The 17013-nt window shown below is 40.0% G+C and overlaps 1 protein-coding gene across 9 annotated transcripts in view; it reads left to right on the top strand.

The window, feature by feature from the left end:
* Positions 1-17013, top strand: part of LOC128733126 (chloride channel protein 2) — a 121441-nt gene that overhangs the window by 32130 nt on the left and 72298 nt on the right. For all 9 annotated transcript variants that reach the window (XR_008411863.1, XM_053826750.1, XM_053826747.1 and 6 more), the window contains one exon: positions 2154-2528. Coding sequence is in view for 8 of the 9 variants with exons in the window: in XM_053826750.1 (XP_053682725.1) it covers positions 2388-2528 (141 nt within the window). In the remaining variant the exon portion in view is untranslated. The remainder of the gene's footprint in view (positions 1-2153; positions 2529-17013) is intronic.

Here is a 17013-nt window from a genome sequence, read left to right as displayed (position 1 = left end):
CTCTATGCTGCTGGAAGAAGAACTGTTACTTACCTTGCGATCAAAATTATGATTTAAACTCAAATTACATGCTTTAAAGTTGATGTACAATTTTCCTAAATATGGCATATTTGTGGGGTTTCTTAAACAAACGATTCAATTGGTAGAAATGGAGAATTTTGAATGTTTTCTGAATGTTTCTGAAATGTGTCATTTAAGTTTGTAATCTTAGTTTACTTTGAAGCCAGCAAGTGTCGCTGTGCAATCTTTCTGCACGATAGCGCGATTTCGAATGCATAAAACCAATTGTTGTAGCTTCTGAGTGTAGTTACCATAGTTTGTGTTCCGTTTGATGTCAAAACAGGAGCGTTGTACGGCCGTCATGTCAACTTTGCGAATGCATCTCTTGATTCTAACAATCTACTATTTACAACTTGTGGCTCTCCAGTTATTTTTGTACACCAAGGAGCTAAAAATCCCGAAGAAATCTTCGATTGGGCGCACTGATCCAGAATTTTTCAGGTGATTTTTGGGTACAAATTGGATCGAATGGGTATTCAGGAACGATTACGTTGTTTGGCGTAATGCGATGATGCTTTATCCGGCCAAAAAAAATGTATTGTCCATCTGCATGATGTTTTTGTAGAAACGGCATCAAAATTTTGTTTAAACATTCGTTCTAGTACATATTTTAAACCAAACCAGAGCTTGAAACATGGCTTAGAATAACCTCTCTCGAAATTGGCAATGTACAGCATCACTTTCTGTTCAAACTTATGTTTAAACTTGTATTTTATGTTCGGAGATGCAGTAAAACTAACCATGTGCGTCTTCGAAAGAAACAAGTAACTTTCGTCGTCCAAAACAAAGCATTTCTCGGAACGATTTTTATCAACCAGCGGCATTGGGATTTCAGCATCGCAATCTGTTCCTCAGTGTATTCCGAGGCTCTTGTCTTCTTTCGGCACTTTATTCCGACTCTTTTCAATGTTTTGCAGATGTACTGGTGAAAACAGTTGAACTTTTTTTCGGTATCCCATTGGCTTACGGAATCCTTGTTGTTTGAGGCACAAGAAAGATAACGAAGTCCTTCTGGGTTTATAATTTTAGCTGGTCTTCCACAACCTTACTTGCGAATAGTTGTTGGGGATCTTAGGATACGGTAATAGTCGAAACCGCAACATTTTTGCTTTTAAAGTGTTGTACCGTATACCTTTGGCCGAGATCATTGTGCAATTCGTAGAAGTGTACAACGTGCTCGCGAAATGTTTCTTGGTTTGACGCAATTTTGAGCAAAACTTGTCAAGCATAAAAAAATACTGGCAGAAAGAGGAGAGAAAAAGCTAACACATACTCTCATTTCTCTCTGAGCTCGTCTGTTGTTGTGCATACGGGCCTCGAAAAAATTTCAAAATTTTAGATGCCACCCGTTACACCCGTCAGTTTGGATTTCAATGCCTGTCTCACCAGCAATTAAGTTTTGACTACTTATTTTTTTATTAGTCTAAAGTAAATCAATACTTGCATTTGATTCTGATCTTTTGTAATTAGTTGCATTCAATTTACAGTTAAATTGAAGAGAAAATAATCATATCTATTTAAATTTTTATAAAATTAGTTTTTATTTTTTTTATTGTAACCAGTGACCGTATAGTAACCCAGGCATGCCGGGATTAACGCGTGTATCTCGTTATTAATGAAATAAGAAGTCAAAGAAAAGTAAAAGCATAAAGACAAAAAAAAAATAGTGCTACAAAATCAACAGCAATATCTTTTAATCAAACATCCAAATAAATCTAGATAAATCACCAACAAATGTTCCGCTGACCGTTACATTTTCCTGTTTCGCCGTTTGTCCATGAAATTGTACCTTACTCACAGTTTCCAGCAACGCGAGCGTCACTGCACAACATTCGAAATGTCAGCGATGGATGTTTGCAATATTTGAATACCTAATTAACGAAACTACCTCGCTAGTTAGTTGGTCACAGCAATTTTCCTGCGGAACATATCCGCCATTACCGATCGGACGTATCTCGTGACTTGTGTCATTTCGCGCCGATGTAATTAGTTGCTTTTCAGATTACATTATATACGATTAGCATAAATTCCTTACATCATTACAGACCGATATTCACACAGATTTCCTCTCTACTCTCACTTCTCGTTTACAGGAAAATCCCGGACGGACGGGTGACGGTGTTTTCCGCGAGTATCAGAAGTTTCTGCTCGGGCTTGATTCACATGCTGGTGAGAATTCCGTCCGCACTGGATAGTGAAGGGTGAATATGGTCGATCACTAGCGAATCGGCCGGCAAAGTATTCAGTGTTTGGTGTTTCTGGTGGTCGGGCTGCGTGTTTATCACCGCCGGTACGTTGTGTGTGCTGATTAGTGAGTGCGGGTGAAAATGTTCAACGAGAAAAAATTAGGCGAGATGGATCGGCTTATGGTGCCGACCAAGATCATACCCACAAGGCAGCCCCTGGCGGGAACCAAAGATCTGGATCTGGACGATCAGGATGATGGCCTAGGATACACGCATACGCTGGTAAGTGGACAAAACAATCAATTGATGACGTTTACGCACCGAGTATCGCTGAAGCAAAACCAAACATCGTCTGCTCAGTGCTTGAGTAAAATATTTTATGCATTTGATATGTTTTTGTGCGGTGGACTTTTCTAATGTCGAACATCTTGATAATCGATGCTAATAATTGCGAACAACAACCGTGAAAAGTGATCTGCGTGGCATTTAAACACTTTGAACTCGACGAGCTAATGTTACTCTAATATGTTGGGACTATATTTAAACACACTTTTTGGAAGGTGCTAAAAAGCGAGCCTCATTTTAGGTATTTGTAATATTCGCACATTTGGCAAAAGTCCTTACGGGGAGCAGTCGTTTGGATACTGTTCACAGTAGCGGGTTTGCTGCGGGCTTTTTCGAACTGAAGTGAATATTCATGATGCTCGACGAACAGGTAGAGTGCTAGCGATCGAATCGAAAACAATACTTGATTTTAGCAGACCGAGATGTGTAGTGTGTGTGAAGAGTGGTTCGACCGAAACAAAGCGAATGATGATCTGTTGATAATGATAGTATAAACAGAAGAAATTTCAATGATTTTGATGCATGTGCCATTCATCAGTGTAATCCCGAAACAACTCTGAATATTCGTTAGGCCTGTGAACAAAAATCAGTTGAATTGGACAGTAGTTAGTGGATCTACAAAGTGATCAATGTTCATGAGGAATGAAAATATTATCCCTTCTGTGAAATTTTAATCTACTTTCAAGTAAAACGCCCTGCATATTCATAAGAAGTAATAAACAGGTTTTGCTAAAAAAATCTGGCCAAATAGGTATCTAATGTAGATAATTTCCTACTAATTTGGCTACCACAAAGTTATGAAAAAATGCGTTGATTCTTCTAGTATATTACTCTCCATTATATTATAATGGAGCAGTAATATACTAGAAGCATTATATCCACGTTGTCAACGTTACTGTTCACACATTTTGTTCTATTTTTAAATACCAAAAACTTCTAAAATGAAATTCTTGAAAATTGTTATTATTTTTGTCCGTTTTCAAGTTTATTTGTTATGGTACAAGACTTCTTCACTAGTGTTCTCAGAAAAAAAAGAATATTCTGTCATCGGGCAAAATTATTTTTCAAAATTATTGTATAGATTTGGGCCGAAAGATTCCAGAGTTTTATCAAATTATGAACTTCTCATCGAAAACTATATTGAAACCATTCCAGAGTGGTCGAGCAGCGAAAATTAAGTGGAAACTGGAAAATTTTTTGTGGTTCAAAATAGCTCGCCACAATATTCAGCAAAGTTGCTTAACTCTAAAAGACTATTAATGTGAAATCGACGACGACGAAGTTCCAGTTTGGCTCGTAAACACATAACACATCATAACTTTTCATAGGAAAGAGATAGAAGAATAATTTCTTCGACAAAGTTGTAGATAAAGAATATGTAAGTAACTTTGTCAAAGAAATAGTAGGCGTATCTTGTATAGTTTCTATCTCACAGGGTGTTTTATATAAAGACTTCTCAAAAATCACCTTTTCACTAATTACTTCAAACTTAATGGTTTTATTGCATCATAATGTTTTACAAAGCTGTTTCTCTTATCAAAAGACATATTTTTGTAGAACATTGTATGTTGAAAACTCATACCTGTAACGAGTTCAAACGTTGTTCCTGTTTAATTATATAATGAGATGTTTGCGAAACTCTTCGCCTCAGTTTTCGCTGATGAAACTGCTCCCCATAGTATTGCTGGAATTGCTGCTGCACCTGTTCCGGCCGATTTGGCGGACTTGGGTTTGTTTACCATTACTACTGACATGGTGATAACTGCCGCCAAAAAACTAACTGCGCTCCTTTTCTGCGGGGCCTGACGGTATCCCAGCCGTAGTTTTGAGTCGTTGCACTGCAGTGTTGGCCAATCCGTTATGTTCCATTTGTAATAAATCTTTTGAACAAGGAAAATTTCCCGCCATTTGGAAACAATCGTTTATGTTCCCGGTATTCAAATCTGGCGATCGTCACAATGTGAGGAATTACCGTGGCATCACCAGTCTCTCTGCATCATCAAAACTGGTGAAATAATAGTGAGTAGCGTGATGCTGTTTTGCACTAGGAATTACATTTCAACGGCTCATCATGGTTTTATGCCCGGGCCGGTAGGTCTGTATGCCCTAACCTGCTAGATTTTACATGTCATGTAAATGTGTATTTCAGAAGACAAGAAACAAGTTGATGTCATCTATACAGACTTGAAAGCTGCTTTCGATGGAATTGACCATGCAATACTCTTGCGGAAACTAACTCGGTGCTTCTCAACAAATGGTTAAATGATTGAACTTATGCCTCAGTGGCAGAGTGCTTCGTATAAAACTTGGATCCACTGTTTCATCTGTGTTTACTAATAAGTCTGGAGTTCCTCAGGGCAGTAGTTTGGGACCATTGCTTTTCTTGTTGTTCTTCAACGATATTGCGCTGCTTTTGGGTACTGGCTGTATGGTTAGCGTACGCCGATGTACTGAAGCTATTTGCCTCGATAGGAAATATAGACGACTGCCGCCGACTGCAGGGTTTACTTGATTTGTTTACGAGCTGGTGCAAACAAAATTGGCTGATTATAAACGTTGCCAAATGTGAAGTTATGAGCTTTCACCGCATTAAAAACCCGATCCTCGGATTCATCTTTAAGATTGGTCGGAACTTCAAGGATGCCCACTGTCTTAAATCGTCGTATTGCGCCCTTGTTCGTCCGCTATTATAAAATTGCAGCCTAGTTTGGTTTCCAAAACAGCTAACTTAGCACGTGTGCAACGAAGGTTTGTCCGATTAGCGCTGCTACACCTCGCTTGGAGAAATCCTGATGACTTGCCCTCATACGCAGACAGATAACAGATGCTCGTCGCCAATGTCCTAGTCGTCTCAGAAGTCGAAAATCGCTTTCGACCTGGTCGAGCCATCGTGCACGTTGGGCTCCCCTGTTCCTGGTGCCGGTGGGGTTGTTGAAGAGGACTATTTCAGTCGCACTGCCGTCCGGCATCCTTACGACGTGTTCGGCCCACCGTAGTCTGCTAACTTTCGCTAGAGTCTGCCCAATCCGTGCCTGTAGCTTGTGGTTCATACGCCTCCACCACTCTCTGCTTTCAGTTTGTACTCCGCCAAATATCGTCCGCAGCACTTTCCGCTCGAACACGGCAAGGGCGCGTATGTCCTCCGTGAGCAGCGTCACGGCTTAAGTCCATAAAGAACTACCGGGTATAATAAGGGTTTTGTACATTGTTAGCTTCGTGCGGCGACGTACGCTTCCTGATCGTAGCGTTTTACGAAGGGTAAAGTAGGCCCGATTTTCCGCTTGGATGCGCTGCTGGATTACTTTACTAGTGTTCTAAAAATAAAAATAAGAAAACTTTTCCAATTTAATTCTACTATGTGTATTTTATTCAATGACAGATACGTATTTCGCCTACGACTTGCAGGCTTGCTCAGTGTCTGTTTTCGAACTCGAACGAGTTATTTTTATTTTTAGGTTTCGTATTCTACTAAGACGCCCCAAAAACTTCAGTATACTAGTGTTGTTGTCCGCGGTCACCAGCGGTCCCAAATACACGAACTCCTCTACCACATCTAGTTCGCCGCCGTCAACGGTTACCGTCCGTGGGAGACGCGCGTTTGTTTCCTTTGAGCCTGTTCCTTTCAGGTATTTGGTCTTCAACGCATTTATTTTTAGCCCAATTCTCCTAGACTCCGCTTTCAGTCTGGCGTAGATTGCCTCCACCGTCGCAAAGTTCCTGGCTATGATATCGAAATCATCTGTAAAGCCCAGAAGTTGGCCACCCTTGGTAAAAATTGTGCCTCTCGTTTCGATGTCCGCTCGTTAGATCACCCCCTCAAGAGCGATGTTGAACAGCATGCAGGATAAACCGTCACCTTGTTTCAACCCTCGCCGCGTCTCGAAGGGACTCGAGAGTGTCCCAGAGAAGCGTACGAAACACATCACTCGATCCAATGTAGATCTGATCAGTCGCGTCAGTTTGTCCGGAAAACCGTGTTCGTGCATTATCTGCCATAGCTAGTCTCGATCGACTGTGTCATATGCTGCTTTGAAATCAATAAAGATGTGATGCGTGGGCACGTTGTACTCCCGACATTTCTGTCGGATAGTAAAAATTTGGTGGGTCCCCATGAAACCCGCCTGATAATTCCCTACAAAACCTTGTGCTATCGGTGACAACACTCGAAAACGCCTAGCGCTCGGCGGTCGCTTATGCCCGTCGAGTACCACCGGGAAAATTATGGTGTCCTATGCAGTGAGTTTCATATCAAGTTGCATACTGCGGGACCTCAGTTGGTTACGCAATCTGCAGAAAATGATATTTGCAGCCACTACTCGCCTCTTTACTTTACGACTCACATCGTTCTTTCGTCTGCGATGCCTAGCAGAATGTGGAGCTTCGTTACGATGAAGGTACCGTGCAGAGTTTTCGCTCAAGTGAATCGTTTAACTGAATCGTACGCCCACTTAAAGTTAGTGAACAGATGATGAGTCCGCGAGCTGAACTCTCAGAATTTGTCGAGGATCTTTTGCAAAGTAAATATTTAGTTCATTATGGGGCGTTCTTCTCGAAAACTGCAATGGTATAACAAAGGTTCCAAAGATATCCTGTAACGACATAACTATAGGAGATGAGGGGTAGAATTTTATAAGCAAAAATGCTGCATGGGAGACGATGGCCCTTCTTGATGGGGCATATGAGAACTTCCAACCCCGCTACGAACCAATTATTTGAAATAGGGTCAACACCCCGATCAACCGATTCCAAAAATGCATTTACAAATATACCCAACAGCCGTTATTCTTACAGTGCTATGGACGTTCATTAAACACACGAAACGGGAGCGTGTTCTGTATCGAAGCTTATGATTCATTCTATCACATTTTTAGATTCGGAAATACTTCACAAGACGGTGCCATAATGTTAAACGTTGAATCACTCTTACTCGGTTAGGCCGAAATTTTGCGTTTTCATTATAATTTAAGTTGATCATTTTTGTCGTCAGTCTATTCCATATGTATAATTAAGACAAACTTAGACAGAAAACGTTTAAATTTTTACTTACGGGGCCCGATCATAGTAGCCTGTAGAATCTATGATTTTTACAAGCACTCTCAGGACGTTCCAACAGGGGTGTCTATTTTCCAATAAGGAAATATAATATCTCCCATTCAACGCTGATCGATTACCTCGTTTTAGTAAGCTGCAGCTTACAGTACAGTGGTTTATTGTTCATCCAGCAAGTGCATGCAGCACGTGCCGCACGATCACCGAGTGGGTTTTGCGCAACTGCACTATCGCACGGCTAAGCACAGCAAACGGCATGGCCACTTAGCCTAAACTGCATCATGTTTGTAAATAAAGCCAAGGGCTGCCGCGTACAGAATGCGACGGTCGCACAGTGCATTATGCACTGTCATCTTTCTTGTCGGCTCATCACCTTCACAACACTGCGCCGAATGCGCCACCACCGACTTCAACTGGCCTTAAGAATCACGTGACATGCGTCGCAGTATAAACTTCGTCTGCCCTCTAGTTGAGCCAAGCAGACGATTCTTAACTTAATCCCCCAAACTGTAGGCGGTGGATCGAAAATCACGTGCTTTCTCACCGGTCGATCATCGACCGGATTGAAAAACAAACCCGCTGGCGTGGTTTTATGGCTTCAAAAGAGGGGTCAACAAGTTTACATTGCTCATTGTGCACTTCGAAATTAGTCATTTTCAATCATACCTGGGGAATAAACAATTTGCTACGCCAATGTGTCGTTTCGTACAAGTTCAATTTGATGCGTCACAGCAATTTTATCATATCGCCAATCATTTCAAAACGCTGTAAATATGTATATTATTGTGATGACCGGTTTTGTGGGGATTTTCGCTGCATTCGTGAGACACGTGACCGTAGTGCCTGCGAAATGTTGCTCGAGGGGAAATTATTGGGACCACCGTTCGTTGCTGGGAGATTTCAACCCGGTATAGGGCCGTTCTTTCCAGTTTCTAGTGATTTCTCCCGTGCGAATTGCACGGCAGCTTAGTCTATAATGATCGATAATTCAACTAGTCTGCAAATGGTCGGGTTTTTTTCTCGGAATATCATCGTTTTCCTAACTGTGAATGTCTAGAAGACAGAAGTGGATTAACTTATTTCATCCATAGAGTTAATTTTTCCTTGTTCGGTTTCTTTAAATCGCTCTGAAGTGTAAAAAATAAGAATCCAATTACCTTCAAACTTCGGAAAAACAAAAACCATAAGTGTTGTGTCTTGTTTTTCCGATGTTTAGTGTTCTTACGTTAAGCACAAGATATCAATATTTACCGACAGAAAATAAAAAATAACAGGCGTAGTTTTAGTAAAATTAAAATTTACTCTCCGACAAATCATCCAGAAATGTCAGGAATACAACGTGCCTACGCATCATATTTTCGTGGATTTCAGAGCAGCATACGATACAGAGAAGCGCGAACAGCTATGGCAGGTAATGCCCAAGAACGGTTTTCCGAACAAACTGACGCGGTTGATCATAGCTACCCTGGAGCGAGTGATGTGCTACGGGCGTGTTTCGGGGGCACTCTGGAGTCCCATTGCATCGCGCAGAAGTTTTCGACAAGGGGGTGGTTGATGAGTTCGTATATTTGGGATCTCTGATCACCTGCAGTAATACGAGTAGGAAGACTAAACGACGCATTCATGTAGGAAGTCATGCTCACTTTTTCCTTCGTCAGACGCTTCGATCAAGGAGCATTCGCCGCCGCACAAAACTGATGATGTACAAAACGCTCATCAGACCGGTAGTTCTCTACGGACTTGAAACAGTAACTTTGCTTTCGGAAGACATACGGGCGCTTGCCGTATTTGAATGAAAAGTGTGGCGGACTATACTTAGGGGAGTACAAACCAATATTGCGAATCGAGCGAGAAGTCAACCATACCTACTTACACGCAAAAGAGTATGAGAAACATAGCATTCAACGCTTACACCGCACTCGCAGGCGTAAAAGAAACAGCCATCGGTGCTGTGTGCAGATATTCTGCTACCCACACACTCGCTCACGCACATTTTCACATCGTCTTCCTGCATAGCTTGATTCCGAGTCAAAAAATTCGCGGGGAATCAGCTTCCTGTGAGACTGCTAGCGCACTGGGATACAAATTATGCATTAGTTTTTCTTCTTCTTCATTTTTGTCCTCGATTCTACTCAGGGGCCGTTGTGCCGTCGTGAGTAATCTTCGGTATCAGCAGATCGGGCTGCAACGACGAACGACGACTGCAGCTGTTAGCTAAACACACACTCGAAAAAATTCGTTGCAGTGCATGAAGAAATAAGAGCGGGAGTTTTAAGGCGATGCTTATGCCGGCGTGTTCGTTAGAATGAGTACGCGTGTGTGAGAAAATTAAACCACACGAGTGTGGACTTCCCAACACTGGTACAAATGGATGAGTCACGAGAGAAATTCTAGGAGAAGTTGGGAGACTGGGCCACTCCGGCTCTAGGCTGGTAGAGCTAGAACTTGAATTATGATTGTGTTTCACTCACTTCCCGTTGTCGGATCATTACAAAATTAGTATCAAAATGAACGGAAATGCAACTGCAGAATCGAAATCTGAGATGAAACAATTATAATTTTTACAAAATTTTTAGTCGGCCATGTCCCCTTAATAAACCGATTATAAGAAGATTGTAGTATTGATTCGATTACGTTTAATGGAATCCCCCAGACAGAAACGCGATAAGTTTTCTATGCTTTTCTCACGAAAAGCAACCGTTAATAAAACTCTACAGCATCAGTATCAACAAGAGTCAGTTTTTTGCCTCAGAAACGGTTTAGGCAACTATGCTAATCTTATTTAAATAGAGGTTTGTTGCTGCTTGGTGAGTAGGTACTTTACGGACAAAGTCCTTCTACCAGCTGTTTCTCGGGAAGCAATAAATTGCGTTCGAGAAAGAATAATCAGAATACATTTAAATAATAGCTGTACATCACACGGATTTACTGTCAAGTGATGTTATGGTGTGAAGGCCTATTCTAGGCGTAATTCAAAAACAATGTTTCCAGCGTATGCAGAGCTATTTTCTCGAATATTCAATAGCAACAGTACAGCGCCAGATTACAACATTTTTGACGTAGGACTACGTCTTACGGTAATGTTTGGCTAGATAGGGTGTCATTCCAAAAAATCTTTCTCGAAAAACGGTCAGATTTTGTACGCTAATAATTAAGCGGTTTTCCGATCGATTTTAAATATTTTTGCAGCAATCGAACGGAACATTTTCTAAGAGTTGGCCCGAATTATTGCGTAAGTGTACACTATTGAAAAACTAAAAATAATGAAGCATTATCCAACTAGAAATCCTCGCATCCTGATTGGTTGGAAAAGGCGTCTTCGAAGTTTGCACGTGTTTTTGCACAAAAGTGACAGAAACTCCCCGTCCCAACAGGTCGAAGATTCTTTAAGAAAACCCATACCAATTTGACATCTGTGCTTGGGAAGTACGCCAAAGTTTAAAACCACCCCTTTTCTTTGACCGATGTTATGATTTGGAGTAAACTATTTTGTCAAAATATAAAACCACCCCTTTTCTTCAACCGGGTTATTTTTTAAACATTGAATCTAGTCTAAATTAATGTCCTGAAAGTGAAACGTCATAGAAAAGTGAGCGGTCATCCTTTTCTTTTGTCAGATCGTATCTGTATAGGTACTGCAAGAATTTGTTCGGAACTGTTGTCTTGCACGGAAGGGATATTTATGCATGTGACGTGATGGAGCAAAATCAGCGCCTCTTTTAGCCGAGAGTAGTTTTGAAACTTTCTTTTGCTGCTTTGCGTCAGTTAATTACTTGCAATTCTTTACATAGTTCCAATAGTCAAGCATTATACTTAGATTAATTTCTTTCGAAAATGATGGACAAGACCAGGCAGGAGAGATGCCAATGTTCATTTGAGCGTATAAATAAGACAGTAAGGTACTTGCAAAAATTTGAATTTCTCAAAAATTGCAACACAGCCAAGCAATTTCAACTTAACAATTTTTTGATATCATCAAAATACATATATATGGACAGTCAGTCCACAATCATGGGTCACACACAATTCTGGCTTTAGTTTTCAGAACGTCGCATGATCCATGCAAATGCAGGTCAGGCAAGTTTTCCTAGCTGTAGAATAATGACAATGCCTTGCGTCAGTTATTTTCATTTATGAATGACGGAAATTAAAACGATTAGTCGACATTGTCTTCTTCGTCGCACGAAAAAGCGTAGAAAATTTGGCTGGTAGGACTTCTTTAATGATAAAAAGCGTTTAAATAGATCTCAGCTCACTTTGATTGATCGCGTATGATAGACAACAAAGTAAATTATTAGGGAATAACTAGTTTTGCATTGTGTATCATAAAAATGATGATATTTTGAATAATTTGTGTTGGATAGGACGGGAATAGGCAATTACGACGATGTAGCAACATACCCTAAACGTTTCAATTTCCATCATTCATAAAATGAAAATAACTCGCACAACGCACTGTCGTTATTCTCCAGCCGGGAAAACTTGCATGACCTGCAGAAATTTTGCAGAATAACATTTGTCATCCCGTCCTACACACAGACATGCGCGCTAGCTTCGTAAACATTATTGTGCTTTTTAGTTCGGACGAAGAAAAATGTTAATGGACGGATTTTAAAACGGTACGACGAATTTAAGATATAAAATCAGTTGCGTTATTTCAATAAAATGCTTTAATGATCGCTTTTTAGCGAATACAAGGGGCACGGATGCGTTATATTTCAAGTGCCAGTAGTACGTAATAATTTTATTGTGAAACTGAATTGTTATTTGTGCAAGTTTTTACAAGTTAAATGCAATAACAAAAGCACAACTTACAAAAAATCGTTTGTTATCGATATTAGCTGCTTATGCGTTATAAATGAATAAAACGGTAGATAATCGTTTTGTTGCAATAACATGTATATTCGCAGTAGGTCAGCTAAGGCTTTGATAGTCTGTGATCTAATGATCTGATATAGTCCTACGTCACCCTTTCGTACAACCCTTAGGGCTGTATACCTTGTAGTTTTTTTTATGTCAAAATGAGAATGCATCGAGCAATACTGGATTTAACATAAGGCTTCTGCGATCGAACGAATATTTTGTGCTCAGAACTGATTTTGGATTTCACAACCCGTCACTGACATTGATGGAAGTATTTTAACGCAAATAACAAAACGTAACCCATCGTTACGTAAACAAAAACAAAGCTTGAAATTGTTAAACTTGCAATTTTTATTATTAGGCTCTGAAGGATGAGAAGCGTAAGAGTTTACTGAGCACATTAAAAAAAACGATGCTTTGGCATTCCACTTTTCTACATTCAAGGGGGAAATCGCCAAAAGTTAGGCAACTGACGCTGGCAATGAGCGCATGCGCAAACGACGATAAGAGATCTGCGCGCAAAAATTGACAGAAAAAAAACTGTTTGGTTGTTTCGCGCACGTGCGTTGATACATTCGTTATTGTTCGCATATTAGCCACTCGCTTCTGGCGCTGGTGTAGGCTTATCTCTACCGGTATGATTTGCACACATTTTATTCCAAACGCGATCTGTCCTGCAGTGGTTTGCTTAAACGCAAAATAAAACCGTTTCTGAATGTATTTTCCGTTTCGCTCTTTCATAATAAAAATTACACGTAAATAATATACTTAGGGTATGTTGCTGGTTCGTTGTAATTGCCTATTCCCGTCCTATCCAACACAAATTATTAAAAATATCAGCGATTTTTATGACACACAATGCAAAATTAGTTATTCCCTAATATTTTAGTTTGTTGCCTCTCATACGCGATCAATTTAAGTGAGCTGTGTGAGATCTATTTAAATGCTTTTTTTCATTAAAGAATTCCTAGCAGCCAAATTTTCAACATTTTTTCGTGTGACGAAGAAGAAAAGGTCGTTTCCGTCATTCATAAAATGAAAATAACTCACGCAACGCATTGCCGTTATTCTCCAGCCGGGAAAACTTGCATAACCTACAGAAATTTTGCAGAATAACATTTGTCATGCTGTCCTACCCAAACACATGCGCGCTGGCTTCGTAAACATTCTTGTGATTTTTAGTTCGGACGATGAAAAATTTTGATGGACGGATTTTAAAACGGTACGACGAAGTTAAGATATAAAGTCAGTTGCGTCATTTCAATCAAATGCTTTATTAATCGCTTTTTAGTGAACTCAAAGGGCACGTATCGGAAGGTAAGTGTATTTGAGTCAAATCAGCAGCAGAGCTTTTAGATTATTCATTAAATCCACCTAAGAAATGATGAAAATTAGAGTGGCTTTCCTTATTACGACGGGAATTAGAAATAAACCCTACTGCGGATCAAAGACGTAACCCATACTAATCTAATCTAATCTAATCTCACACTAACGCAGCCAATTCTTGAAGGCATCCTGGAAAATGACGATTACTTGAATCAATCATTTTTCTTGTCAACGGCCAGGCCAACTGCGCAGCATGTACCGCAGAGAGAATTCCAAGGAATCAAGTGGAACCAGAAAAAATATCTAATTCCATTAAACTCCTTGAAATCAAGGGAAAGGAAGAAAGCGTGGACCTCCCGTACCAAACGCTTCCCGTATACATAGATAATGATTTATTTACAATCGTTGGGAGTATCTTTGCTAATAAAGGTTAAGTGATACTCCGGACCCTCAGGGATGAACTAATGGTATTTAGACCAGAAGCCAGGCTGCAATTGGCCTATAGCGCCTTATATAGCGGATATAGCGCCTTATTTCGCTCTCTGAAAATAGATTAGTTTGCCAAAAATATTAGTTTAAATCATATAATACTTGAAAATAAAGTCGTGTGGTTTAATGGTTACCTAAAACTACAATTGTAAGGTTAAGAACTGAAAACCGCACGACCCCGCACCTCCTAGCTTGGCTACTCAATTATACAAATTGAGGTATTTCCAGGTATGGCCACGTGGAGGCGCTAGGTAGGGGCTTGGGATGGCTAGAGCTATGTTGGGCGCTTCTTCCTAGTTGCCTTCCCCATTTCATACCCAGGATCAAAGACGTAACCCATACATGAAAAAAGTCCATAGGTATTGTTGTTGATTTTTTCAATGACAAATGAAAACTAATGATGTTTTCAGCAGGTATTTCGACACTTCAGTCATATAAACATATTAATTTCACGGTGACTACAACAATTTTTCCTTCCAACAAATTTTTATTTTCATTCGTTGCACAAACTGTAACGATAGCATGCACAATCCTAACTTACTATTTTCAACCAAAGAATGGACATTTTTTATCGATTCAATATCCAGGATATGGCCGTGTGGAATGTGGGCGTGAAAAGTTAGCTGCCTCGCGCGGGTCATATTTTGCTGATACTAAAACATCTAAGTACAGATATGCCGACAGTAAATTTAGCAAAGCCCTGACTACTCTTATCATATCCCTTCGTGGTAAAAATAAAGCATCTTCCATTTGCGACACTGATTTTCAGCTGACATAAATATTCGTCATCGATTTTTTTGCACTTTTATTGGCAAGATTTTATCAGTCATTTTAGATTTTTTCGCTTCTGAACTGATAACGGACCAGATTCGGGCGCAGAATGTAGGTGGAACATTATCGATGCCGGTGCAGTTTTTTTCGTTTCGCGGCCGGCATGTGTCCTCTGTTAGTGGACGAACCCGTGCAGTTACCTCTTAGTAACCAACAGGATCGGACAGCTTTGGTTGGGTTTGGGCTTGTACGTCGAAACAGGAAACGGACCATCCATCGCTCTGGTGGCGTTTATATGTCTTTCTCACTGGAAAGGCAATTTAAGCTTTAAGCGGTGAATGAATTTCGGGTTGTTTTATCTGAATATAATCAGACTCAAATGGGCGTAGAAAGAATACATCGACGATCGCGTTTGTCGGCCTCTCGTGAGTGGAAACTGAATCAGTTAACGGTAGATTTGCTGTCTGAAGTGGGATACCAAGGCCCGGGACATGGAATGGACAGCAATGAGAACACTGTAAGTCGCTTTTCTAACGTTCTTTTTTCACGACCTTCTAGTGACTATTTGCTAATCTCAAACTTATATTGGTTCTTTGTACTGTCGAACAAAAAAAAACGAAATGTTATTGTTTTTTTCGCAAAAATATTTTTTCTGAGTGTGTAAGTAAAAAGCCAAAGACAGTATGACGCGGGAGGTCACAGGCGACAACATCTATCGGCTCATGAGATAAACAGAGCCGGTCGTTCCCAAAGGTTAGCGTGTGCTGATATCGTCAAAACGTATTTGCCATTTAGCAGCTTAGGGAGATTTCCTTAGTCGTTATCGTGAAGTCGAACAGGCATAATACATACAATACAATCAATCAAGGTCTTTCAAATGTTGGTGCAGGAAACCACCCTTCCGGAAAATGTTTTCAAAATGTCGACCAGCATATTAGATCAACTTAGACTCGCCAAAAATATTTGGTTAGTGTATCCTTTAAAACATTCGGGATGAAAATGATAATAAATAATTAATTTTTTTAGCGGTAGTTTTACTATCGTACGAAGGGATGGTAGAAGAAAGTAATAAAACGAAGGTGTTGATAATGTCCAAACAGAATGGGACAATGCGTTTACCTAATTTTCCGCTCATTCCAATTCATTCCAACCTTTGCTTTATTACATTCTTCTACCGTTCCCTCCAACGATTGTAAAAACTACCGTTTTAAAAAATTAATTATGTGCCTGAGGTCTAGACAAAAACACGGGGTTGGTCTAAATCGTTTAAGCTATTATGCATTCACCTTGAAGCTTGAACGCAAGAAACAATCCTGTCTAGAACCACAATAAGCATGTAGTCGTCTCGAAGCGTCTTTAAAACTTGAAACTGCACATTGAAATTATTGCGCTTTAGCTATTTCTTAGTAATCCATTTAAGCAGTTCAAAGGAACGCTCTTCCTCTACGCACATCAGACCTCAATTAAATGGATTGAATTTAATTACTGATAAAAATATTTATTGCTTCATAATTACAGTTAATTTCCTGTTTTCATTTGGTAATAATACAATGGGGAAGACTAAATTTCGCAGCGACGACCCGGTAGACCCGCGAAATATGTATGTTGGAACTTGACCCGATGTGTAGATCTTTATCTATTGTTAATCCCACCGTGAGCGATAAACAAGAATCACCTGCTCGATTTATATCTACTCCCGCATAGATTAAATTATCCTAACTGTCGATAAATTCGTTTGTTTAATGATTGTCGTTTGTTTAACGAATGTCTAGACTATGGATAATTAAACAATAATAGTTGAAATAGGATTAGCTCTAACATGCCGGATGGATTAAAATCTATTTGGTATTCAATATCTCTGAATACCAAATAGATTTTAATCCATCCGCGGCATGCTACACCTAATCCTATTTCAATTGTGATA

This window comes from Sabethes cyaneus, chromosome 1 (assembly GCF_943734655.1).
Source record: "Sabethes cyaneus chromosome 1, idSabCyanKW18_F2, whole genome shotgun sequence".
Taxonomy (NCBI): domain Eukaryota; kingdom Metazoa; phylum Arthropoda; class Insecta; order Diptera; family Culicidae; genus Sabethes; species Sabethes cyaneus.
The sequence above is the reverse complement of the archived record's forward strand: the minus strand, read 5'-3'. Positions and strand labels throughout refer to the sequence as shown.